Source organism: Vombatus ursinus, unplaced genomic scaffold, assembly GCF_900497805.2.
Source record: "Vombatus ursinus unplaced genomic scaffold, bare-nosed wombat genome assembly UNPS02011431.1, whole genome shotgun sequence".
Taxonomy (NCBI): Eukaryota; Metazoa; Chordata; class Mammalia; order Diprotodontia; family Vombatidae; genus Vombatus; species Vombatus ursinus.
In genome coordinates this window covers 2,915,424-2,941,589 of record NW_020951209.1, presented here as the reverse complement: position 1 = coordinate 2,941,589, position 26,166 = coordinate 2,915,424, and the positions used below count along the sequence as shown (strand labels likewise).

Here is a 26,166-nt window from a genome sequence, read left to right as displayed (position 1 = left end):
AGGAGCTGACCACAAGGAGGAGATTCTTTTTTTTTAAACTCCTTGAATTTAAATTACTGCAGCAAGTAGCTCTAATTTATGCATCTCCTATTTGTTGTGGTTTAGGGGTTCAGGGATCCTGGGACCCCAAAATCACAACACACAGGTTCTGCCCGAAAGAATTCGACCCAAGCCTTCTTTCAGCCAAAGACAAGGTTTATTAGAACATCCATCATATTGGGCAGACTCTTAAGGAGTCTAAACATGAGTAAACAGTGGCTAGATTGTAAGAATCTAAGCAGTGGCTAGATTTTAAGAATCTCGGCATCTTAATGGAGACAAGATGGACCTTATATACAGAAAGACTATGGGAGGGATCTAGGAGTGGCCATATGGTCTATGAGGTAATAGAATTCCAGGGACCTGGACCACCTGGCCAAGGGAGAATGGAGAAATGGCCTGGGGCCATAGGGAGGTCCACAATGAAAGGCCAGTTGATGGGATTATAGCCTCAGGGTAACGCCAGAGATTTGGCCATGTGAAGTCCAGGGTTTTTCCTTTCTGGGGCCCAGATCCCAACCCCATCACTATTCACTTAAGGCTCATTAATTGAATAGAATGGCAGCTGGAATCACCTTAAATCATATTCTCTTTCTTTCACTATATCCTTGAATTTGAAAACATTTATTGCACATGTAGATATGATTTCTTAGTATTCTGTTTGTATTACTAACTCTCGTTAGATCAAATGTCTAGTAACTGTTGGTGGAATATCTTTTTATCCTTTCTAGACTTGGTGGTAGCCTATGTCATGAATACTGTAGTTTACTACAGAAGTGTGTTGTTATTGAAAGGCATACATCATTTTTTGCCTTATTAGAGCTTCTTATCTAGCTTGAATTTATGAGTTTCATTTTTCCCTCTTCTCACCTACCCCAGCTTTTATTCCCAAGGCAATAAATGAGGGTGGAGTAGGAAAAACATTGTAGTAAAAAATGTGCCTATCTTTATTCTTCCCCTCTTCCTGCCTCAGTATACAGAAATAGAACTTGGCATTTTTTCTTGGGGGCAGCTCTGTTCTCATGGGTGTGTCTTCATCAGAAGCATTGTTAGTGTTGGCATTTAGTAGTAATGGACTGAGCTCTAGCAGTTTGCAGAATGCCATGTAAACCATATCGAATGGAGCACGTGGAGAGTGGTCAAGCAGCATGACGAAGTCAGGGGTACTTGGATAAAATTGTTTGTATACTGGGTCTAGTTTTTACTTTAAGAAGAATTACATGCAGTCCTAGTTCCACTGCTTCCTAACCTGGGATCATTCCTTCTTTTGTAAGGATCGTAGGAAGGGACCTTAGGAATCATCTTGTCCAAGGATCACCAAACTACAGCCCAAGAGCCAAATCTGGCCTGCTGCCTGGTTTTGGACAGTCCTTGGGCTAAGAATGGTTTTTACATTTTAAAATGTAAAATTTAAAATACAATAAAACTTTATTTAAAAATGTAAAAATGATTCTTAGCCCAAGGACTATCCAAAAATGGGCTGTGAACTCAGCTCTAGTGTGTCAATGCCTAATCGAAAAGGTTAAATGATCTGTCCATGGTCACACACATGGAAAGCAGCAGACCTTCCTTAGGCCTTAAAAAGTACTTTTTTTGCACCCCTCCAAAGGGTACAAATATCCTGTAACATTTTGTATTACAATCATGTGGTTACATGTCATTAATCTGCTGTTCCAATGCTCCATAAGGGCATGACCTTTGTTTTATATAATCTTTGTATTTCTCATAGCATTGGACTGCTGTGTTTTTGGTTCAATTCAGTATATATTTATTAAGCACCTACTCATTGCAAAGCATATTCTTAAGTGCCAGGGAAAGAAAAGTGTTATTTCTAGTATTATAATAATATAATAAGGCTCAGGGCCATCCCAAGGTGGATATGAGGCAGATCCATACTCTGTGAGGTTCCTGTACATTTTATACTGTTGAGAATTAACTTCAAGGGCAGACTTTAAGGAGACAAGGAATTCTAGCACAGTAGGTGGAAAGCTGACTGTGGCAGATACCACCTCGGATAGGTTCTAGCTGACACTTCACTTCTTAGCTTTCTAGGCAGCTCTCCAAGTCTCTAAGTTGCAGAGAAGGTACCTACTGGCACTTAGGCGTTCTCTCATCTGGGAATTCCTTCTACCAATGAAGTTATAGATCTCTCTCTTATAGTGGGTAGCACATAGCCAGAAGGGTGTGTGAGCAGAATGGAGGGGCAGTTCCATCCATTTTGCTTTATTGCTGATAGACCAGCTGTGACTAGGAAAAAACAGGTCTTTTTTTTTTTAAATATGAATAGGAAAAGGTCCATTGCCTATCCTTTGAGTTACTATCTATCTTTAATATTGTTATTCCTAAAGCTTACTTACTGAGACCAATTGGTCTCTCAGAGGTGACCTTAAGAGATCTTCTGGTCTAATCCTATCATTTTAGTTGAGGAAGTAAATGCCCAGAAAAAGTTGTATCTTGTCTAGAGTAATAAAAGAATCAGACCACAGGTATAGGTAGCAAGTCCAAGTCATAGAACTTGAATTAAAATCCAGGTCCTTTAACTCCAGATCAGTGCTCCTTTTACTAAATGATGCTGTCTAGGAGATTCATTATGGAATGTTTTCCCATCTCCCCCCCCCCATTCCTTGCTTTATAGTTGATTTTTTTTTCCTACAACTGTGCAGCAGATGAGTTTCCCCATCTTACATTCAGTGACTTGTTAAGAGGATTTGGATGCCTAATGAGTTTGTTCTTTTTCCCTTCCATTAGATGGACCTTACTGTTGAGACACTCTTTGGCTTCATGCAAGAGCGACAGAAAAGGTACTCAAAGTATGCTGAACAGATCCAGAAGGTCAATGAAATATCCTCTATTCTACGCCGAATACAAATGGGCATTGACCAAACTGTACCTCTGATGGAGAGACTGAACAGCCTGCTTCCTGAGAACGAGAGATTGGAGCCCTTTAGCATGAAACCAGATCGCGAGCTCAAGTCATAGTTGTTTCCAAACCCTTTCCCATGACTGGCCAGTGAGATTTTTCTCCATGGAGCGACAGAAACCAATAATGCCCAGAGAATACTTGGGGCAATTATACCACTATCAGGCAAGACTTGACTTTTTGTTTGGTTTCCTGTTCTCCATAATGGGAAGAGAAGCAGTCAAGCTAGGGATAGGTCTCCCCCGTCTGGAGTCAAGGGGATTGTTCCTGCTTGGTGTGAACCAAATTCTTTCATCTCACCACTCTGAAAGTCTTGAAGGCCAGCATCAGCAATGTTGCTAAAACATAAACCATTAGTCCTTGTCAACTCTTCAGAGAACTCTGCCCTACACATTCTCTGTTGCTGTTATTGTCATCATTTGAGTTAAGTGTGTGCAGCCTGTTTTCAGATAAGCTGGTCCAGTTAACACAGGAAGAGAACTGGAGAGGTTATTTTCATGAGTTTAGGTATTTGTCAGTCAATAACTGTTAAAAGGCCCTTTGATTTACAGGGGTATAAATGAAAAACTTGAATCCATATGTGTCTGTGTTTTTATTATTCCTACACTAGCCATGTCAAGTCTTTTGGCTGGGGCACCTTCTTCTTCTTTGGCTAAATCTGGATACATTTTGGTTTGGTTATGTTATACCCATTTTTTTGTGGGGATCCATATGCACAGGACAACTCTGTTTGGGCACCATCATCTAGCTGGTTCAATGATTGGTGTCCTTGACCTAGTTACGGTATAGGTTTGGTTCTGTCATTATTGGAGTCATGGCATTATAGATTCAGAGGTCATTTAGTCCAGCTAGCTGATTTTACAGATGAGGAAATTGAGGTCCAAAGAGGCTGTGACTTACTCAAGGTCATACAGATAATAAACATTAGAGGTAGGATTTGAATCCTCTGACTCCAAATCCAGTAGTCTTTCTACTGTATTATAAAGTCCAACCCCTTCATTTTACAGATGATTAAGACCCAGAGAGAAATGACCTATTTGGAGTCACATAGGTGGTAAGTAGCAGTTAGAAGTGAAACTTTTATTATTTGGGGGCAACTAGGTGGCGCAGTGGATAGAACACCTGCCCTCGAGTCAGGAGGACCTCAGTTCAAATCCGACCTTAGACACATAACACTAGTTGTGTGACTCTGGGCAAGTCACTTAACCCCATTGCCTAGTCAAAAAAAAACCAAAAAACTTTATTATTTGTTTTGATACCATACTGGACCCAGAAATGTATATAACAACCCCATGATGAATAAAAAACGTATATATGTTATACACACACACACACCGGCAAAGAAGCCTTCCTTCCTTTCGTTAGGGAGTATTTGGTAAATGTAATAATTTTACTAAAACAAAGGGCCTGCTCAGTGTCTAGTACAGTACTGTGTACCTATTTGGCATTCAGTGAGTCCTGGCTGGCTGAAGGATCAGATAAAAGGAAGCCAGGAGGCAGACATGAGGAAGGAGAACATTCTGGGCATGAGGTCTAAAGGTAGCAAAAGATGTTTTAAGATGGGAAAAGGTAGCTTTCAAGAATTTAAAATTTCAAGTGGTCCCTTTTAAAATGTGATCTCTTGGGTGAATTAACATCTATTGCTGGATTTTAACCAGACACCCTGTTGTGAAATTCACGGAACCCAGCTTTCGGTTAAACTCATAAAATAACCAAATGGAAGAGAGGACGTAGTCCCAATGTTAAAATGTGATTTCAAAAACTAAGCTTAATTGCCAGAATAGCAGCTACGTATTGCTGAGGCCAATGAAAAGCTGGAATACTGATTCTGTCACTCCCAGTGAGGAAAACAACCTAGTGAGCCGGGGCAGGCCAAAGGGAACCGAGTAAGATGTTCCTTTAGGCAGCTGCTGCTATCAGAGTCAAGGGCGACTCTAGTTCCCATTTCCCACATCGAAACGGAATTCAAGATCGACTGATCCAGTAGAAGAGAAGCAGGGAGCCAGCCAAAGTGGATGAAGGTGATAAACCATCAACCAGATTGGGACTAGGAGCCCTGAGAGGCCCCTTAATCCTATTAGCCTGGTTTGTTGTTATTGTTCAGTTATTTTTCATTCATATCCAACTCTTCGTGACCTCATTTGGGATTTCTTCACAAAGTTACTGGAGTGATTTGCCATTTCTTTTTCCAGCTCATTTTACAGATGAAGAAACTGAGGCAAACAGGGTTAAGTGACTTGCCCAGGATGACACAGCTAGTAAGTGTCTGAGGATAGATTTGAACTCAGGAAGAGTTGTCTTCCTAACTTCAGGCCTGGTAACTCTATCCAGTGTGCCACCTTAGCTGCCCATTAGCCTGGCTACGGCCACAGATTTTCAAGAGGCCACTCTGCAAAAAAGCAGCAGCAATTTTCAAGGGTGTGTGATCTCTGGGCATGAGAAGTTTTGCAAGGACTTGTAAAATATAATTTCTCGAGAAAAGCATGGAGAGACTAATATAGAATCAAAGAATTTTAGAGGTGGAAGAGATTACCTCTAAATAGATGAAAGAATTTCTAGTCTAATTTCTTCATCCATTTTATGAATAAAGAAACAGAGGTCTGGAGAGATGAAGTATCTTCCCACAGCTAGTGAGGGGTAGAGCTGGAATTTGAAACAGGGTCTCTACAGCCTAAGAAGGGTCTTAAAGCAAGTTCTCTAGAAGTTCTCTGATTCAGTAGCCTGACCCAGGGAATTTAATAGCTACTGTATGCTGAGGAATTATATTTTTTGAACCTTGAATGTCACTTACTTTTTGTTTACCTATGAAATCAAACCCCTGTATTTTACTCTCTACGAACTAAGAACTGAATATCCACAAAAGCTGGAAAATGGTTACGTGGGTCGGATATCAATTATCTTTACTATATGTATTTTACAAATACATCCCTCTGATGACTGGTTTCCTTGCTCTAACTATGGTATAGGTTTGTTTGTCTTTTTTTTTTCTTTTCTTTCTTTTTTTTGGAGACTAGGTCTCCCTATCTCACTCAGGCTGGAAGTGCAAGCTCCTGAACCTGACCCCGCTGTCAATGGGCACAAAGCTTTGACCTGCTCTGTTTCTCACCTGGGCCAGTTTGCCCCTTCTCTCCTCTCCCAGAGGCTTACCATATTGACTTTTGTCCTGCCACTGGGCTTGGATGACTTTGGAAGAGACAGTGAGGCTGATGAGAGTGCAACTCTGCCTCACTTAAATCCAATTCACCCACGAGTTGAGACATCACCTGTGATGTCACTGATCCTCTTCAAAAATGAAGGACAAGGGGCAGCTAAGTGGTACAGTGGATAGAGCACTGGCCCTGGATTCAGGAGGACCTGAGTGCAAATCTGACCTCAGACCAGACACTTGACACTTACTAGCTGTGTGACCCTGGGCAAGTCACTTAACCCTGAATGCCTCAGCAAAAAAAAAAAAAAAAATGGACAAACCACCACCAATGGTGCTGATTTGATGTGGACATCTGATTGACTTTGCCCTGTACTACAGCTACTGCAACTCATAACTCCCAAACTCAAGAGATCTACCAGCCTCAGCCTCCTCAGTAGCATGGACCCAAGGGATACACCACCATGCCAGGGATTCTGAAATTCTTAGCAATATAGGATTCTAGAGTAAGAATAGTGAGGGACTTCAGAGATCATCTAATCAAATCATACAAATAAGGAAATTAAGCCCTTGAGAGGTATTTTACAAATATAAAAAGTAGGATGTACATTCCACCAAAGCCTACTACTGATAGCAAGGCAACATGAACTGGGTTTTCTCACTTTTTCAGTAGCTTTAATGGTCTGGGGGAAGGTTAGACCTACCTAATATAGCTCTGTCTAACCAAATATCTGCAAAAATTCTTGGCCAGAAATTTCTCTAATTGCGTTTATTCCCAGAGGTGTATATGAAGAAGTACGACTAAACAAAGTAACTAGACACTCTCTAAGGTCCTTTCTAGCTCAAAATCTGTGATCCTGTGAACTAACAGCCTGTACTGGTGCTGGATACAGACAAGCTCAAATAGCCAAAAGGCTGGACAAAAAAATTCTATTTGGTGCCCATTTTGGGGAGAATGAATTTGACTCTTTCATTTCCTAGAGAATTCATAGAGAACTGTGATGGAAGGAACCTTGGAGCCCAGCTAGTCTAATTTTTTCATTTTACAGTCAGTACTGATTAAGAAAAAAAAAAAAGGTTTGGAAAAGTTATGACCCAAGGCCACACAGCTAGAAATAATTCCTTCTTGCCAAATGCTGGGACAATGTTAATCTTCATGGAGACTGTGAAGCTTAAACCTTTCCTCTCCCTCCTCCCTACCCTCTAGATAGCTAGGTTTTTTTTTTTTTCCCTCTGTATCTGTAGAAACTGGATGATCTGGTATGCCAATTTTGTTAGGTCTCCTTGTCCCTGGCTAGTTGTAGAAAATATTAAGCCTGTTTTGTTGTCCAGTAACACGGATAATCTTTCCCCAGGTGTTTTAGGAAAAAGCTTATAGACAGGAAGTCTGACAATCATGGTAGGTAGCCAATAGGGAAAGAGTCTTCTTCTTCTTCAATTAGTTTAAAAATTAGTGAATTCCCAGCGAAGAAGGGCTTCTTAAGGATGTAAGGGACCAGATCATTTACCATCATTAGTCTAAATTAGTGGTTTTACTGGGGGTAAAGCTGGAGGTTTGAGACATTTTTTCCCCCTTATCAAAGTCTAAGAAAAATTCAATATTAAAAAAGTCTAATTTTGAAAAGGCATGGTCCAGGCAAGCTGTAAGCATGCCCTACCTTATAAAAATACGTATTATAGGGCTACAGCTTAATGTTTTAGCTTGCAAGAGTTAGGGTTCATATGGAGGCAGCATGATGATGCATTGGAAAGTGCTGGATTTGATGTCAGAGACCCTGAGTTCTTATTCTGACTGTCATTTTTGAGCTCTGTGGCCTTGGGCAAGTCAAGACCTTCTCTAGGTCTGCTTCCTCCTCAGTAAAATGAGGGCATTCTAGATTGGTGATCCTGTGACCAAGCACAGAATGTCAGAGCAAGAAAGGGATTTAGAGATAATCAAAGGTTATCAGTCCAACCACCTTATTTTACACATGAAGAAACATGGGAGGTAGGCGGTCTTATTGGTTGTTGTTGAGTAGTTTAAGTTATATCTGACTCTTCATGATCCCATTTGGGGTTTTCTTGGCAAAGATAATGGAGTGATTTGCCATTTCCTTCTCCAGCTCATTTTACAGATGAGGAAACTGAGGTATAGAAGGTTAAGTGACTTGCCCAGGGTTACATAACTAGTAAGTGTTTGAGGCCAGATTTGAATTCATGAAGATGAGTCTTCCAGAAATAGGCTCAGTGCTCCATCCACTATGCCACTGAGCTGCCCTTATCTTATTGGAAAGAACCCCAAAATCTGAGTCAGAAGACCAGTGTTCAACTCTGAACTCTAGTACTTACTACATGTGTGACTATTAACAAGTCATTTCCCTCTCTGGACCACAGTGTCTTCATCTGTAAAATGGGGTGAGGGAATAGAACTAAATAAATTATCCCATCTAGCTCTAAATCAAATAAATTATAACTTACTTAAAAAAAAATTTAAAGGGCCCAGACATCAAATGATCTGCCTAAAGTCACACAGCTAGTAATTGGCAGAGCCAGGATTCAATCCCTGGTCTTAATTCTGCCCTCTCTTGTTTGGAAGATGACTGAAAAGATGCAATGTTTTATAGAAAGGTGTTTAGACAATCTGTCATTCTTAAAAAACAAAACAAAACAAAACAGCTGTGGCTGACGAAGGTCTACCCCAAGGCCTTCAACAGCCCTTGTCTAGAAGGTACTTGATGAAGGCTGTCGACAGACTATATTTCTATTTTTGAGTTTTGTTTTGATCTGGAACTGGGATTTCACTGGGGCAGGGATCACCTTCCAACAATGTAGTGTGGCACCTGCTTTACAATGTACAGTCTTTGAGGGTGACCTGGAGCACTAGGACTTGCCCAGGGTCACAATGGCAGTGTTGGGAGAGACGGGGAGTCTTCATCACTCACAGGCAAATTCTGCCCATTGAAATGGTCATGATGCTTCGAACTCTGGTTGGAGAAACCAAACATAATAGATCTGTTGATTATAAATGGCAAACAAAGGCAGAGCTGCACCAGCTATAGGGGTATAAGGATGCTGGGGAATATCCCATTTCCTCAGCCAGCTCTGTCCCTCCCACCCTATACTCATAGCAGAGAGAGGGCATGAAGCAGAGAGGACACACAGCAGAGTGGGAACATATGTTGGTGTACATTGAGCTTCAGACACTCTTTCCATCTTTTTTCTTTTTTTGGTGAGGCAATCGGGATTGAGTGACTTGCCCAGGGTCACACAGCTAGTAAGTGTCAAGTGTCTGAGACCAGATTTGAACTTAGGTCTTCCTGAATTCAAGGCCAGAGCTGTATCTACTGCACCACCTACTTGCCCCTCCATCTCCTTTCATTCTGGGTCTAAGGACTGCAATTCAGCAGAGTGAAGAGAGGATAGAGTAGCAGGGACTGGAGTGAGAAAGACCCGAGTTCAAATCCAGCCTCAGACACTTACAAGCTGTGTGATCCTGGGCAAGTCACTTAACCTCTGCCTTGGTTTCCTCATCTGTAAAATGGGGATAAACCATCTTCTAGGGTTGTTGTGAGGTTCAAATGAGATACTTATAAAGTGCTTAGCGCTGTGCCCTGCACCTAGTAGATACTTTAATAAATGTTTGCTTGTTTCCTTTTGGAAGTGCTACAGCACTTGCACCCTTCTAAAAGCTGAAAGAATCTGGTAGTAATAACAATAATAATGATAATAAACATTTATATAGCATTTACTTTGTGCCAGGCACTGTGCTCATAGTAACTTGCTGTGATTTGCTGAGGGTCACCCAGCTAATAGGTATCTGAGGCTGGATTTGAACTCGGGGTTTTCCTGACACTAGCTTTAGTACACAATACACTGCACTACTTAGCTGCCTCATAACTAATAGCTTTAAGGTTTGCAAAGCACTGAACAGATTATCTCGGTGGCTCCGCACAAAAAACTGGGAGAAGGAGGTTCTATTATTATCCTTATTTTGCAGATGAGGAAATTGTGGCAGACAGTGGTTAAGTGATGGCTCAGGATCACATAGCTATTAAGTGCGAGGCAGATTTGAACCTGGGTCAGTGGAAAAAGAAATGGAATGCTCTGGAATCCATCTGCATTCAGCTGGTTTCTCTTTCTCCTATTCTTCAGTCACGTTCAACTTAGAAAAGCAATCAGCTTTCTGAGCTCTCCTGCTGCTCCTTTCTCAATGGAACTTCCCACCCATTTTCTATCTGCTCCTTTGCCTGGTCTATTTTACTGCCCCACTCAGACAATAAATCTCCCTTTGTGACATTCTCCCAAGGTAGTGCAAAGAGAAATTAGGTCAGTGGTTGATTGCACCAGGTCCCTCCGCCTTGTCCAGACAGCGTAAAAGCTTCATTTACATTTTATAATAGGGTTGAATGTCTCAGTTTCTGACATATATGGTACCTCCCATTCACATTTCATGGTCACAAAGGAAAACTCGTAACTCAACCTCTCAATTAAATACATGTTGGAAACGCAAAATTTGTTTTGTAAATTTACATCTCCAATTGTATATTCAATATCTATTTTTCCCCCAATACCTGGCCAGCCTTTTAAACTAACGTGTGGGTATTACCTTTGGTCAGTAAATTCTCTACAATCGCCAATGCCACAGATAAACTCAAAGGAAAATATTTATTACCCATTTATTTTTCTCCACTTTAGGGCTCTGTAATGATAATGAAGAGTCAGTGAATGAGATGTGATCTGTGCACAAAACCTTTGTGGTCCCAGTGATTCTGATCCCACCAATGGAATTTTCTCCACTTTCTGACCAGACAAAAATTGTCCTCACTCTGACCAGATAGAATCTAGACCAGAGCTGTGCTATTTCCCAGCCAGCAAAAGGCTATTGGAAAAGATCCTGCTCTTAGATCCAGGAGACCTATGTTCAAATTCTGGTTGTCAGTAAACTCAGTGCCCCAGATACATTGGTTATTCCCTAAGCTTGTTTTTTGAAGGGTTAAATAAAGCTCATAAAACCTGCCTGCGCTACCTGCTTCACAGGGTTGTTGTGAGGAAGGTTCTTTTGTTAATCTTAGAAGACTTGAACACAATACAAATGTTAGTATAGTATAGTCAGTAGGATAACAGCTTTGGTTCAAATCCCACTTTGAACACCTACTGACTGTGTGTGACCATGGCCAACTCAACTTCTCCGAGCTCTAAATCTGTGAGCTCAATGACCGACCTCCCAGGGCCCATCTAGCTCAAAATCTATGATCCCATGTGAGTTCTCCTTGTCTTCATTTACCTCTGAGGTTACTTCTATGAGGTCCCATTCTGTGTTGCCTGTGGAACCCACAACAGCAAATAAAGCATTCTCTTAACTGAACATAACACATCTTTTTGTTGGAGATCCCTCTTCTTAGAACTAGAGGTAAGGAAATTTTGTTTTTTGTAAAACCAACCAGCCAGGTTGTGCAGTGGATAGAGCACTGGGGCTGGAGTCCAGAAGATCTGAGTCCAGGTCTGGCCTCGGTCACTCGCTAGCTGTGTAACCCTGGGTAGTCACTTAACCCCTATTTGCCTCAGTTCCTCATCTGTAAAATGGGGGCATACTGGAGAAGAAAATGGCAAACCACTCCAGTATGAACGACTGAACAAAACCAAAAATCCAACCAGGTATGTGTCCAATATTGTGTGTGTGTACACAAAATGTATAATTGTCCATATCAAAACTGTAATGATCAAAATGACTTAACATCTTATTCTTCCAGATCAACTCTCTAATTTGTCTTTCTCTATCACTTTAAACATATGAACACATAATTATTCTGCACATACATTTACAATAAAGGGAGGTGAATGAGATTCACAAAACTCTTTCAATGGCAGAAGTAGCAATGAGTTTTAACATTCAGAGAAAAGTACCTAGAAAATATTTTTCTTCTGCTAACAAATGAAAAAGCATTTAGTAAGCATTTACTCTGTACTACGCAGTGCTAAGCACTGGGGATTGTAAATGCACAAATAAAACAGTCCCAGCTCTCAAAGGGCTTATATTCTAGGGCAAGGGGGGGGAACCTGTGTCCCTCTAGATCCTCAAGTGCAGCCCTTTGACTGAATCCAAACTTCACAGAACAAATCCCCTTAATAAAAGAATTTATTCTGTAAAATTTGGATTCGGTCAACAGGCTGCATCCATAGACCTAGAAGGCCACATGTGACCTCAAGGCCACAGATTCCCCACCCCTGTTCTAGGGGAAGATATATATGGGAATGGTGGTGAGGGAAAGGAAGGGGATGTAGGGTATCACAGGAATAGGGATCGATCTATGCCTTTGCCAGAACAATGGTGGTATGGTAGTATTGATTTGGGGTAGGCACGTTGCACAGTGGATGGTCAGGAAGTCTCATTTTCCCGAATTCAAATGTGGCCTTAGACGCTAGCTGTGTGACCCTGGGTAAGCCACTTAACCCGGTTTGCCTCAGTTTCCTCATCTTCCACTCAACAACAAAAGTATTGATTTGATTACTGTGCCAAAAGCACAAAGTCAGAAGGGCTGGGGAGAAGAGAGAAGAGAGTAACAAGGGTGAATGGCAATATTGCCAGAGCTGACAACTGATTAAAATATGAAGACCCGGTACAGTGGGTTTCTTGAGTTTGCCACTTGCATTGGCACCAAGCAATCAAGACAACAGGGCCCCAGGACGGCTGTTCTAGAACTGAAAACATGCCTATCCTCAGTGTTAGTACAGTGTATCCCTAGAAAGGTCTGCAAGAGCTGAAAGCAATATCATAGTGGAGGGTGTGAAGGTTTACAATGTTCATCAACTTGTTTCCTATCTCTGAAAATTTCCACTCCTAACAATCTAGCTTCTAATCTCGCCTTCATGACTCTACCCTAGAAGCAATCTGGTACAGTGGAAAGAATATTGGTCTGGTAAAAGGTCTCCAGTGGGATGCCTCAGGGATCTCCTTACTACTGGATGGAAGGGTTGGGATAGATTACTGACAGAATAGATTACTGGACCAAATTAATAAATTCTTTTGTTTTTACTAGATCCTCAGGGGAGGAACTTTCTCTACCCATACAGATCAGTACTTGCTCTACAATTTAGTCTTCCAGAACTGTCTGGGTCACTGAGAAGGTGACTTGCCCAGGGTCACATGGCCAACATATGTCAGGAAGGACTTCATCAACCCAGGCCTTTCTGACTCCAAGCTTAGCTCTCTGCCTTTCAAGATGAAATATCATAGGGATAAATGTCAAGTCAACCTAGACATTTAAAAAAATAAACATCACAAGTACAAGATGGCAAAAACTGTCTAGACATTGATGCATCTGAAAAAGGTCCATAGGTTTTAGTGCAATGCAAGCTCAAACTCCCCTAGGTTAGGCGGTGCAGTGGATAAAGTGCTAAGCCTGGAGTCAAGGAGACCTAAGTTCACATCCCACCTCACACACTAGCTAGCTGTTTAACCACTTAATCTTTGCCTCAATTTCCTCAACTGTGAAATGGGGATAATAACAGCATCTACCTCATAAGGTTGTTGTAAAGATCAAATCAAATATTTGTAAAGTACTTAGCACAATGCCTGACACACAGTAGGTACTAAATAAATGCTAGCTGTTATATTATTATAACATGAATCCGTAATTTGGTCTACAAGAGAGCTAATGTAATCTTAGGCAGCATAAAGATAGGCATAAGGCACAGGACTAGGAAGGCAACATTTCATCATCCTCTGCCTTGGCCAGGCCTCATCTGGAGCATGGCAGACCATTCTGGGCATTACACTGTAGGAAGGACAGTATTGAGCTGGGAGGCAAACAGAATGGTGAAGGACCCTGAATTCATTCGTTCTATATGAGAAGTGGCTAAATGAAGTGGGGATATTTTTCCAGGAGAAGTGAGGACTACAGGGTAAAAAAGAATTCAGCTTTTTCTGCTTTGGCCCCAGAGACCAGTCCTAGAAACAATGGGTAGAAATTATAAAAAGCCAAGTTTAAATTTCCATGTTAAGGAAAACCTTCTTGCCAATTAGAACCATCCCCAGTAGGGACCAGGTCACTGGCCTGGGAGGCTCCCCTTCATCAGAGGTCTTGCAACAAAGGCTGGATGATTTTTGTTCAAGTACAGTTGGACCAGATGACCTCTGAAGTCTTAGCTTCTGGAATCAGGTTCAAACTGTAGTTCGGTCACTGTTATATTAGACTGAACCTCACTCATCTGTAAGACAAAGGGGTTGGTCCAGATGAGCTCTAAAGCTCCTTCCAACACTGACGTTTTGTGATGCCCTATCTATCCAGCAGAGGTGAAATGTGAACCCAGGTGTGTCCCCTGACTCCACATCCAACATCTGCCTTCCTTGAGCTTTGAGCACAAGGTCCCTTCACTGACACCTCTTCTACCCTACCCTTCTGTTGTTCCTACTATACTCATCCTTGCCTATCTCTTCTACTCAATGTTCTTTAAACTTTTACCATTGGCAGCAGTGGATAGAGTTGGGAAGACCAAAGTTCAAATACAGACTGTGACTGGGTAAGTCACTTAACCTCTCCCAGCCTCAGTTTCCTCATCTACAAAATGGGGATAACACCCACCCCATCAAGATTTGTGAAGTGCTTTGCAAGCTTTAAAGTGCTATACAAATGCTAGCTGTTCTTATTTATTAATGGGGGGGAGGGGGGAGGGACAATACTAAAACCCAACATGGCACACTAGAAAGAGCACCAGGAGCCAGAAAATGTGAATCTTAGTCCAAGCAATGGCAGTGACTAGTTGCGTGACCTTGCATAAGTTCACTTAATTTCTCTGAACCTTAGCTTCCTCACCCATCAAACCAGATTGCTGGACCAGACAATCTCTAAGGCTACTTCCCAGCTCTCAAGTTAGATGAGGCTTCCTTCATCTGCTCATCCCATGCCTGCCACTGCTTCATTACCCAAATTGCCTCGCAGACTTAGATTGTTCACCCTTCCTATCCCCCCCCACCAAAAAAAAACCCCCATAATACTTCCTAAAGAACATGGGAAAACAGATATTGATGCAAAGGACAACTCCATTAGCTGGTCCTTCTACTAGTCTTCTCAGATCTTACAACACCCATGTACCTATGTTACCAAGGACACCACTCTCTTTGTGTTCCTCATACATGACAACACCATCTCCCGACTCTACTGGCTGTCCTGATCTCTCCCTCTCATCTGCTCCTCCTCCTTTCCCTTGCTTCCCTCAAGTCTTAGCTGAAGTTATACCTTCTAAAAAAAAAAAAGCCTTTCCCATTCCTCCTTTTTCTCAGTGCCTTCCCTCTGTTTTTTTTTTTTTTTTTTTGCTAGGCAATGGGGTTAAGTGACTTGCCCAGGGTCACACAGCTAGTAAATGTCAAGTGTTTGGTCTGAGGCCAGATTTGAAGTCAGGTCCTCCTGACTCCAAGGCTGGAGCTCTATGCACTGCACCACCCAGCTGCCCCTTTTTATATGATGTTTTTTGTTTGTTTGTTTTGCTTTTCTCTGAGATTATCTGTAACTTACCCTGTACACAGCCTATTTGTAAGTAGCTGTTTGTACGTTATCTCTGCCCTTAGAAAGTGCCCTCCTTGAGAGCAGGGACTGTCTTTTGCCTTTGTTATTTTCAGCACTTAGCACAGTGCCTCGCACATACCAGATGTTTAATAAAAGCTAGCTGATTGATTAATTTGGTCTCTTAACTTCCTACCCTTCCTGTATGTAATGAAGGCTGTCAGCAAATATTTATTCAATGCCTACATGGTACACATTACTATACTAGGCAATGGGTCTACATACTGAAAAATGAACATGGTGCCTCTCTCCAAGCTTACAATCTAATCTGTTAAAGATCTAGATTACTAGATCTATTACTAGATCAGAGATCTAGTCATTGTTACTTGTGAGAAGTGGCGGTGATGGTTGTCCTTCATTCTCAAAGAGGACCAAAATGACATCACCGTGTAGAGTCAAGTTACAGTGTATCTGACTGTGGCAGATCAGATCAATACGAGTTCAGAATGCTCTACCGCAGGTCAGGTACAAATAGAGTCCATGTGAACATTTGGCGTGGATTCTCTAAATTTATGCATCTCGTGTTTCTTTTGAGCTACTTCAATTCTGCTTTGCTCATAGGGTATAGCATCTTTTTTGATGCAGGCCCGCCATGCTGAGCAGTCCTGTGCCAGTGTCTCTCATGTCAACAAGCAATTCCAAAGTTGTTTTTTCCCTTTTTTTTTTATATGAGGCAGTTGGGGTTAAGTGACTTGCCCAGGGTCACATAGCTAGTAACTGTCAAGTGTCTCAGATTTGAGACCGGATTTGAACTCAGGTTCTCCTGACTCCAGGGCCAGTACTCTATCCACTGCACCACCTAGCTGCCCCTAATTCCAAAGTTCTTAAGAGAGACCTTGAGAGTATCTTTATATTGTTTCTTCTAGAACATCAGTGAACCAAACATATTTAATGACACCATCAATTAAAAAAAAAAACCTACTGTCCCTTTACATCTGAAGAAAGCTTATTCTCATTCACATAATAATCAATAGTAGAGAGCAGCGTTTTGAAGACCAATCTTGAAGGCTGTTGCAAGGTTTGAATTCACATGGTGTGATTCAGTCCTTGTTGTACAACACACAGAAGATACTGCTGTAAAAAGAACTCCTTTCTTTGACTTTACATATAAACAGGTACCAATTCTGATTTTATTCATCATATTAACATACAATAATGTTCATGACACAAAGTGAGAAATGCACAATTTTTAACCATGTAGCTTGCCTTACACCCAAAGAATGTTATGTTCATATTCAACATGTACATAATCAGTCCACCTAACTTTTATCAATGTCCTAAAACCATTTCCAGCATTTCTCATAGAATTCTAGTTGGTTATTTTTTATTGCTGTTGTTTTGATTTTGTTTTGTTTTGAATCACCATCTTGTATAGCACTAAACAGGCTCTAAGGCTTTCCCTAAGAATGGATTCTTGAGTGTGAGTACCAACCATATCACCTAAAGTTGTCCGAGTGGTCCAAAAGGCCATACTTTCAACGCTGAAGAGCTGGTGGTTTGACATTAGCTATTAGGTCTGTAGGTTATGGTGTGACGCCAGATCAGAGCTGCATGAAGAGAAACCCCAGGGAGAGGTTTGTGATTTGGGTTTCTGCTGATACGCTTTTATTGTTGTTAAAATATAAAGTCTACAAACCTTCCTGAAAAGTCTGTAAGGTTGAAACTACTGTTAACATTTAAGAAGTCTGACAATTGAGACTGGGATTTGGACACCTGATTGTCCATGTACATATTATTCATATCAATGAATGATTCGTGTCCATTCATTAACCTGAATAATGAGCAGTTAAATAGTTGATATGTATTGAGAGAACAGTAATATTACACGTTTAGAATGTCTGTCTGTGTAAAACCTGGAGAATGGGTCTATGTCAAATATTCAAACTCTGCACATATAGAAACCAGCTGGCAGTACACTGAGCAGTTTACCCCCCTCTACCTGCGTTTCATTCTCATACAACACCTGGTCACCACTTGCGCTTATGAAGCCCTCACACTCATCATGATCAAGTTCAGCCATCTGTGAATTATGCCGCTCTGTGCTGGATTTTTACAGTCACCACAGGAAATGTAAGTCACATCCTGGTCAAAAAAGACCTGTTCATTTCTCACCATATAAAAAACCTGAGATTTGAGTCAGCAACTAGCTACCCTTGAAGAGGATAAAAAGAACAAACAAAACAAAATAGAACAAAAAAACCAAGTTGCTGACATGAATTAAGGCTTCAAATGAGGACCACATTGTAGCTGATGAGACTCAAGCTTAAAAAGTTTAAAAGTAAGTAATATCCCTCACATACTTGCCATAGTCACTTTATATTTTCAGCTGCCTGGAGTGATTGGCCATACATACAGTGATTACAGCTCAGGACCGAGTGCTCTTTCTTCTTGCTCCAGCTACCAAAAAACCAAGTGTATTCGCTTTTGAGAGCTGCTTGCGGGTGGCCATCGGCTATGGCGCCACCGTTAGGAGACGATGACAACATTCCCCAGACATTCCTATACTTGATGTTTTGACCCTGCTTACTCTAGCCCCTACATTACTGGTAAATCTGAGAGTCTAACTGAGGAAAGCATAGACACCACTATAGGAACCATATACCAAAAAAGAATTGCTTCCAGGGAAGGAGGTACATTCTCCTTTTCCTTTAGCTCTTTTCCTCCCCGTAAATCCTCCCATAGTTTTTCTCCCTCTTCGGCTTTAAGTTTTCCTGTTTAAAAAAAAAAATATGCCTTCGGATTGCATGGTGACTAAACTCGTGTTAGGAGCAGTGGAAAATGTGCTGCTAGGCCGAGAATACCTAAGCCGTTGCTGTTGCCACCAAACGCACATTTGGTTTTAAAGAAAACACAATGGTTAGTGTGATCTCACTTTTTAAAATTCCACTTGGAATTGCTGGATGGAAGTCAACTTGCCTAACCACCCAATTACTGTTTAAATCAGTAGAGTGCCTGATTCCTAGCTATTTAAATGAACTACAAAATGGTTTTCAGTCTTTTCCTTCCCAAGCCAGAGAAATAAAACCTTTTTTTTTTTAAACCCACTTATAACTAGGCCCAACTGGAAATTTGTGCATAGACAGCTTAAATTGCCCTTAAAAGTATGACTACCTACCTACCTATTCACAATGCTTACAAAACCGGCTCCCAGAAATGGGTAGCAGTAAAAGCCCTAATTGTATTATCTGAGGTACTTGGTTTTTGCTCTTTATAAAGCAGCTCTTGGAAATCACCTAACGGCCTGTCCATTAGAATGATATTTTCTGTCACTGGTTTTACTGGATGTGCTTTGATGTTCAGATGGGCCTCTGTTGCAGTGAGTTATTTCTTCTGGATTCACAACTATGTTTCTGTCCCTAACAGGGTCTACCCGCCTGACCTCAAAGCTGGCTCAGTTTCAGGGCTAAGGTGCACTGTGAAAGAATTGGGTAAAAGGACTAACTTTTGAGAATTATTAGTAGCACAACTTGGAAATGGTGCTGTCCTCTATCACCAATAAAGCTTTCTTTTATAAGAACAAGAGGATGTGCAATTTATCGCATACGACTGCTTCATCTGTCCAGGGGAAAAAAATCTTAAACATCTGCCCTTCCACTTTTAACTGGGAGAAAAATTAGCTGCTCTCCCACAAGTAGACATTAGAGTAAGAGAAAACAGCTTTTACACCAAAGCCCCACTTTCCAAAAATATCTATGTCCATACATATATTTCAGATTTACAGGGAATTTCTTTTTTCATTAAACAAGAAGATAAAAAAATCTCCAGAAGTCCACAGGTCCATGTTTTCTCAGGATACTTCAATAATTTCCATACTACCTGAAAAGCTTGACTGGCTGCCTACTTTCCCTAGTTCTTCTCGTGACCTGTTCTCTGACATTATGCCTTCTCCAAATTCCATCTGGCAGCTTCTGCGTTTCAGCTGCTTTTCAAAAGGGCTCTCCTCGTGCCAGCTCCGCCTCGAGTCGGCTCGGTCACTTGGCTTCTGCCGCCTGCGTACTGAAAAGGCCTGGTCACTGCAAGTGGGCAGCTGGCTACAACTACAGGCAGAGTACCTGGAACTGCCCCCATAGATGGCGGAAGTAGAGTAGAAGTGAGAGGATTCAGTGGCAAAGTACCAGCTATTGGTCAAGGAAGGGGTGGAAGCCTGGGGAGCCAAGATGTCTGAGTGCCAGCCCTTGAGGCCTACCGTAGCAGCGGACTTGGCCAGATGCTGCTGGCTTGTAGAAAGGCCAAACAGGGTGCGGTAGTTGTCCTCCACGCTTCCACTTCGGTGCAGTGGGGACAGGAGGGGCCTCTGGGCAGCGTTGCCACTGCTGGTTCTGCCAGGGTGCAGTCTCTTGGTCTGGCTTTCTGACTGCCAAGCAGACTGGGTCTTCTCAGGGATGGTGGCTTCCTCCTTGTCTGGACTGGTCTCTGGAGTCTGTTCAGACACTTCCTGAACTGGAGAGAACTGGCACAGCTTACTGCTTCCATCCAAAGCGCTAGGTTTGTAGTACTCCAGAGCATCCTCTGACGAGGGAAAGCTATGCAAAGATGCCGCCGTACTGGAGGAGTATGAAATCGATTTGATGTCCAGAGAGAATGAACGCTTGAGTTTATTGTTGTCTTCTAGTGTGTCTGAAGACATGTGGAGTCCATTGATTCCCTGTACCAGTGGACTGTCCTCAAATGATGCTAGCTGCATGCCGGGAAAACTCACAGGGTGCATGGACCTCTGCCCCACTGTATCTGAGGTAGCAGAGTTGGTACTAAGAGAGGTTTCACTGTTTTGTGCTCCTTCTGAAGCGGGTGCAACAAATTCACTGGCTTTCTCTAGGTGCAGAAGTTTAAGCTTACTTTTTGTACCCAATGCTCCAGTTTGGTTCTTAATCTTTTTCTCATAGTCTAGCAGTTGGCCCAGAAAATTGAAGTTTGGAGAAATAGTTGGCCTTTTTTCTTTCACAAATCTGATGGATAGAAGGAAAAATGTTAAAACTCAAACTACACATGATTTAAACTTTTTTTTCCCCTTTTAAACACAGAAGCAAGAATGGAAATCTGGGGAAAAGCATCAGCCAAATCAACATGATACTCTGCAGGTGACAACTTTGGAACTTAAAATATATTAAACATTAATGGAGAAACCTCAACATAAAGGACATTCTTCTTGGGAAAATCTCTAACTCATTAATAACCATAATAGGGCCTTTGGATGAACACCAGTGGGTGATACTGGACATCATGGTGCCTTCCTACGTAATAGGAAGAGAGTACCCAATCCCTTTAAGCTGTTGTTCTAGAAGAATTACTTTCAAGGAATGGTAGCTTAACATTGTAACTGATGTTGGAGGTATAGAAATCAGTCTCACCAGCAAGGTCCTCCTGCCATGATTAGGAGCACCAGGAAGGTTCAGAGAGCCTGCACACCACCGACACATTTGGCTGTGGCAATGGCTCACTGGTCCTTCCGTTTCCCCGTGTGACTCATCAGGGTGTCTGTAATCATGTCTTCAAGGCATTTCAATATTCATGATTTTAATTAAAGAAAAAGAAGGCATTAAATATCCAAGGTATCAAAGGGCACATTTCCCATCTCATCGTGGTACTCAAAGTGACTTGATCAGAAAGCATGTGAACTACTGCTTAGTTTAAGCTTTTATATGGGGAATTCTCACTAACACCAAATTTGTCAAAAGGATGAAGCCAGTGACAAGGAACAGAAGCACTACAGCAGTAAAAGACTTAGAGAAGCTACCAAAACCTTTCCATGGCCTTTTTATGTCAGAGGAGGTGCAGTTTCTTCAAAAGTTAATGTAGATACAGAACTAAGGTGATAGCTTGTCTTTTGAATAGGGAAAGCTAAAGAAAAACAATCTCTTGGAAATGAAATAGTTTAAAACAAAAGAAGAGATCCAAGCAATTGGTTGAACATTAACTTAAGTATGAGTAGAAAAATCCAAATAATTTAGGAGCTGTAGTGAGATAACAGAATTTATTTTGTCCTCTCATAAATGGACTTCCAAAAGAGGACAGAAATAAATAGTGGGACATTCCCACTGTGCTTTCTCCATTGGTGGCTATTTAGATATGTAATTTCTCACCTTCATGTTTATCAGTGTGACAGGAAGGAACTGAACTGTCATCCGCCTATGCCCACCTGTCTGGTACCTAAGTCTGATAGTTCTTGGTATTTGTCATGCTATTCTCCTGAAAAGCCCTTATGTGCCTTGTATGCCAAAGCCCAATCACAGTCCCCATAAAACTTCTCAAGGATCACGCCTTCCAACCCATCCCACTACTCACTCCCTAATAGGAGACTGGTGGTGTCTTCGCTTCCTTGCCCGACATTTTGAATGAAGTAGCAGATAGCAGACCAAAAAGACAATTCATCAGCAAACAAGCTTTGAACAACTACTGTGTTGCTGGCAAAAACTAACTGCAGGGTTCAGCATTTAGGTCTATCATTCAATCTCTAACCCCGGACACCACCCAAAAGTTGCTGTCTCATTCCTTGTAGAAAGGGAGTCACATCAGATGTTAAGAAAAGGGCATGTCGTGTACAGTCTATCACACGCGTCAGATGTTGATTTTAATGGATGAAAAAAAGCACAATTATCTTCCCTTGATTTGAGTAAGAAATAAAGTGGAGTGACAGTGGATGGTTTAATATGCCTGAAATTGATTAGATTGAGTTAATGCTAAATGAATGCTAAGTAACAAAAATGACATCTTTCCCAGTTTTTGAAGCATCACATTTAAATCCACAGCAACTAGTGAAGAGCATTGTTGAAAGGAACACAGCTGACATTCACCGCAGCGGTACTCTTACGACATAAAGTGATCTAAAGGAGGGCCTCCGCCACGTTGGACCCAGGGAGGCAGAACATGGACAAGAGTTGTACCAGATGTTCAGAAGTTGTGGATGCTTTGTACTAATACAGGAAATATGCATATCATGGAGATTACAGATCCAATTAAGTACATTGACATAGAAATATTTGTATTTCACTTCAAGCAGTCATCATTCTCCTTTGCATAGTGCTTTTATGTTTCCAATCAGCCTCTGAAGTAGTAGATTGTGATGTGATGAAGGTCACACAGTTACCGAGTGGTAGCTTAAGCTTTTGGCTCTAAAACTTTCTGATCTTTCTACTTCAGTCTTTTATTTCTTATAGACTACCACCACAAGAATCCATAAAAGAGGCAGCTAGTGGTGCCATGGATAGAGCACTGGGTCTGGAATCAGGAAGATTAGCATTTAAATCCAGCCTAAAACACTTATTAGCTGTGCAACCCTGAACAAATCACATAACCTCTATCTGCCTCAGTTTCTTCAACTAAAATAGGGATACTAATAGCACCTATATCCCAGTGTTGTTTTGAGGCTCAAATGAGGTATTTGTAAAAAGTGCTTAGCACTGTGCCTAGCATATAGTAGGCACTTAACAAATGTTTATTCCCTCCCTTCCCCCCAAGATGAAATCACTTCTATAATCTTACCTGTAGGCTTCATCTAAGGACATATCCATCCTCTTCATGATGTAGGCAATAGCAATTGTGGCAGAGCGAGAAATTCCAGCTAAGCAGTGCACCAACACGCATCCGTTAGAAGCTTTTGCTTTCTCTGGACAAGAATTACATTCAAGAAATGTCACTTACATAAAGACTTTTTGCAACAGGCAATCATCATCTTAACAAGAACACAGAAGACCTCAGAATGAGTTAAGTGATTTGATTTACAATCCAGCTTACCCTATTCCCTATTTCAGGGCTTTTGCCCAATGGTTCCCAATCCTATTTTTTGTCCCTGTGCCATCCTACCTTCCCCACCTCTATAATCTCAAAGGATCATTATGAAATTCTCCCCAAATCCATTTAAATAGCCTGTAATTTTAAGGACACACATATCATGTTTATGTCATGAAATTAAGGTCATCAACTTGAATATGCTAACACAACCCTAAAAAGACTGGTTTGACTCACTTCATTAGACTAAGTAGTAAAATGCTTGAAAACTTAAAAAGAATTCATCTTTATTAAGTCAGTTTGATTATTTTTCTACAAGTAGTTTTGCTGTTTTACAATTTTAATAAAAAAAAAGTAATAAATGTCACTGGTAACTTCTCCTTGGGAGTTTAGTAGAAAAGTAAAAGTAAAGTTGTTGTCTCTTCACAACAGTCTTCTACTTGTACTGCAGCCTCAGGGGCAAGAAGTTTAAACTGTTTTGTTGTTGCTGGAATATATATGGCTCAAAACATTTATCTACATAAATGATGAATATTAAACCATGCTTTCATGAGGAAGACATATTTATGGACTTTGTAAATGACACAGCTATGCCGTTCGAACTTAAAACGATTCACATTTTATGGACAGTACTAGAAACAACCCCAATTCAGCAACATTAAAAGCAGGTTTCATTCCCAGTGTTGATTTCCAAGGAATAAAATTGTTTCCCCTTTACTTTGGTTTTAATTGATATTATACCCAACGGGTGATCATCTTGAATTTTAAAAGACCCATAGACCAAATCTGCATGACACCGAATGACATAGAGTCAGTAAATTTGGCTGTACAGACAAGGTTAAGAGACAAAAACAAAAACAAAAACAAAAACAAAATCCACTTTGGCTGTTTATATGTAGGCATCTCGGTCACACTCTTTTAAAAGTAGTTCATTCATTATTCAACAAAGCACTTATTGAGTCCTTCATGAGTAAAAAATATTGTATTAGGTCTGGGTGGTGAGAAGAAATAGAAGAGCCTTAAGAAGTTTACAATTTGATTGGAGATACCAAGCTTACACATATAAAATAACTAGAAAATGACGATAAAGCAACATAAGGCAAGTGCAAGATAACACATGTATTTAGAAACATCCCTCCCCCACCATACCTAGTCCCCACTGCCACGATACCTTCCCATACTCTTTCGGCTAATACTCCTCTTTTCCTTCTCAACACTTATCACTCATATTACACTTTTAGATTGTTCCTTCCTTGTTTCTTGTATTTAACTTTCATCTTTTCAATCTGTATGACCTTGGACAAATCACTTTATTTCTCAGGACCTCAGTTCCTTCATCTGTGTAATTTTTTTTTCAGTTGTTTTAGTCACATCTAACAGTTCATGACCCCATTTAGGGTTTTCTTGGCAAAGCTACTGGAATGATTTGCCATTGCCTTCTCCAGTTGCTTTTACAGATGAGGAAACTGAGACAAATAAGGTGAATTGCCCAGCTAGCAAGTGTCTGAGGCCAGATCTGAACTCAGAAAGATGAGTCTTCCTGACTTCAGGTCCAACACTCTATCTACTGTGCCACGTAGCTGCCCCATCTGTGAAATAAGGAGTCTTAAATATTGGATCTCTATGGTCCCTTTTTAGCTCTGATGTCTACGATTCCATGTCCAGATTACAAATTCCTTTTGGATTAAAGGCCTTCTCTTATACTTCTCTTGTATTGATAAAGAGCCTAATCGAAGGTATCAGTTAAGGTGTGCAGTAAAAACTTACTGATTAACTGGTTGATAGGTATTGAAAATTAATCATCAGAGTAAAACGAGGTTACTGGAGAAAGGCTTCTTGAAGAGCTTTAAGAAAGGTCTCAGGGGAAGTGGTCAACACAGACTAGTAGAGAAGGAAGCCGTCAGTGTAAAGGGCAGACAGGCAGAACTTGAGAGGATATATAGGTTTGGCCGGTTCAAAAAGGCTGTATTAGGAAGAAACTAAAGAGCAATACATAAAGGTTCAGAACAGCTTGTCAAAAGGCCTTGAATGTTAAGCTGAGAACTTCAGATTCTATATGATAGGTAGCAGGGAGCCACATGACATTCTTGAGTTCTTTCCTTTCTTGATGAAAACAAAGGAGAAGAAATGAAGGTGGAAGGAAGAGAAAACTCACTGGAAAATTCAGGCCTAAAAAAAGAAGCTAAAAAGGATAAAGTAGCTGGAAGGGGAAAATAGGGCCAGGTAAAAAAAATTTAAATACTACAGAGACTTGTGACTGTCTGAAGTGAAAAGAAGAGGGGGCACGTGCCAGATTTCAATTTTCTCAGCAAAATAACTATAAAATTATACTTTAAAAATTATAATTTTATAAAATTATACTTTAAAATACTGAATTATGAAATTATAAAATTATAAACTTAATTATAAAGTTATATATTATAATTATAAAATCATACTTTTCCTATATACATTTACATATAGATAAATGTTAACTATATATTTAAGGGGGTGTGTGTCTGTGTGTACACACACAGACACACAGATATATGTGTGTGTATATATGTGTATATATATATATATATATATATATATATATATAAATATATATATATATATATTAATGACCTACTTTCTGGAATCACAGAATTACAGCTGCAAGTTAGTTAGCTCAGAGCCCATCTAGGCTCAACCCTACCATTTCATAGATGAGAAAACCACACACAGGGAGGTGAAATAACATAGCTAGTTAGTGGTTGAAGTAGGCCTGAAATCTGGGTCACCTAATTCCCAATGTTCTTTCCACTACATGTGGTCTA

General features: G+C 40.8%; 2 protein-coding genes across 9 annotated transcripts in view; one reads left to right on the top strand and one right to left on the bottom strand.

The window, feature by feature from the left end:
- Window positions 1–3,536, top strand: part of BORCS5 (BLOC-1 related complex subunit 5) — an 88,591-nt gene extending 85,055 nt beyond the window's left edge. For all 3 annotated transcript variants that reach the window (XM_027856366.1, XM_027856368.1, XM_027856367.1), the window contains exon 4: window positions 2,788–3,536. In XM_027856366.1, coding sequence (XP_027712167.1) covers window positions 2,788–3,018 — 231 coding nt within the window. In that variant the 3' untranslated portion in view covers window positions 3,019–3,536. The remainder of the gene's footprint in view (window positions 1–2,787) is intronic.
- A 13,091-nt stretch (window positions 3,537–16,627) lies between these two features.
- DUSP16 (dual specificity phosphatase 16) overlaps window positions 16,628–26,166 on the bottom strand; it is a 100,817-nt gene continuing 91,278 nt past the window's right edge. For all 6 annotated transcript variants that reach the window (XM_027856446.1, XM_027856445.1, XM_027856448.1 and 3 more), the window contains 2 exons: window positions 23,123–23,246; window positions 16,628–20,589 (listed from right to left, as the gene is read on the bottom strand). In XM_027856446.1, the coding sequence (XP_027712247.1) occupies window positions 19,431–20,589; window positions 23,123–23,246 (1,283 nt within the window). In that variant the 3' untranslated portion in view covers window positions 16,628–19,430. The remainder of the gene's footprint in view (window positions 20,590–23,122; window positions 23,247–26,166) is intronic.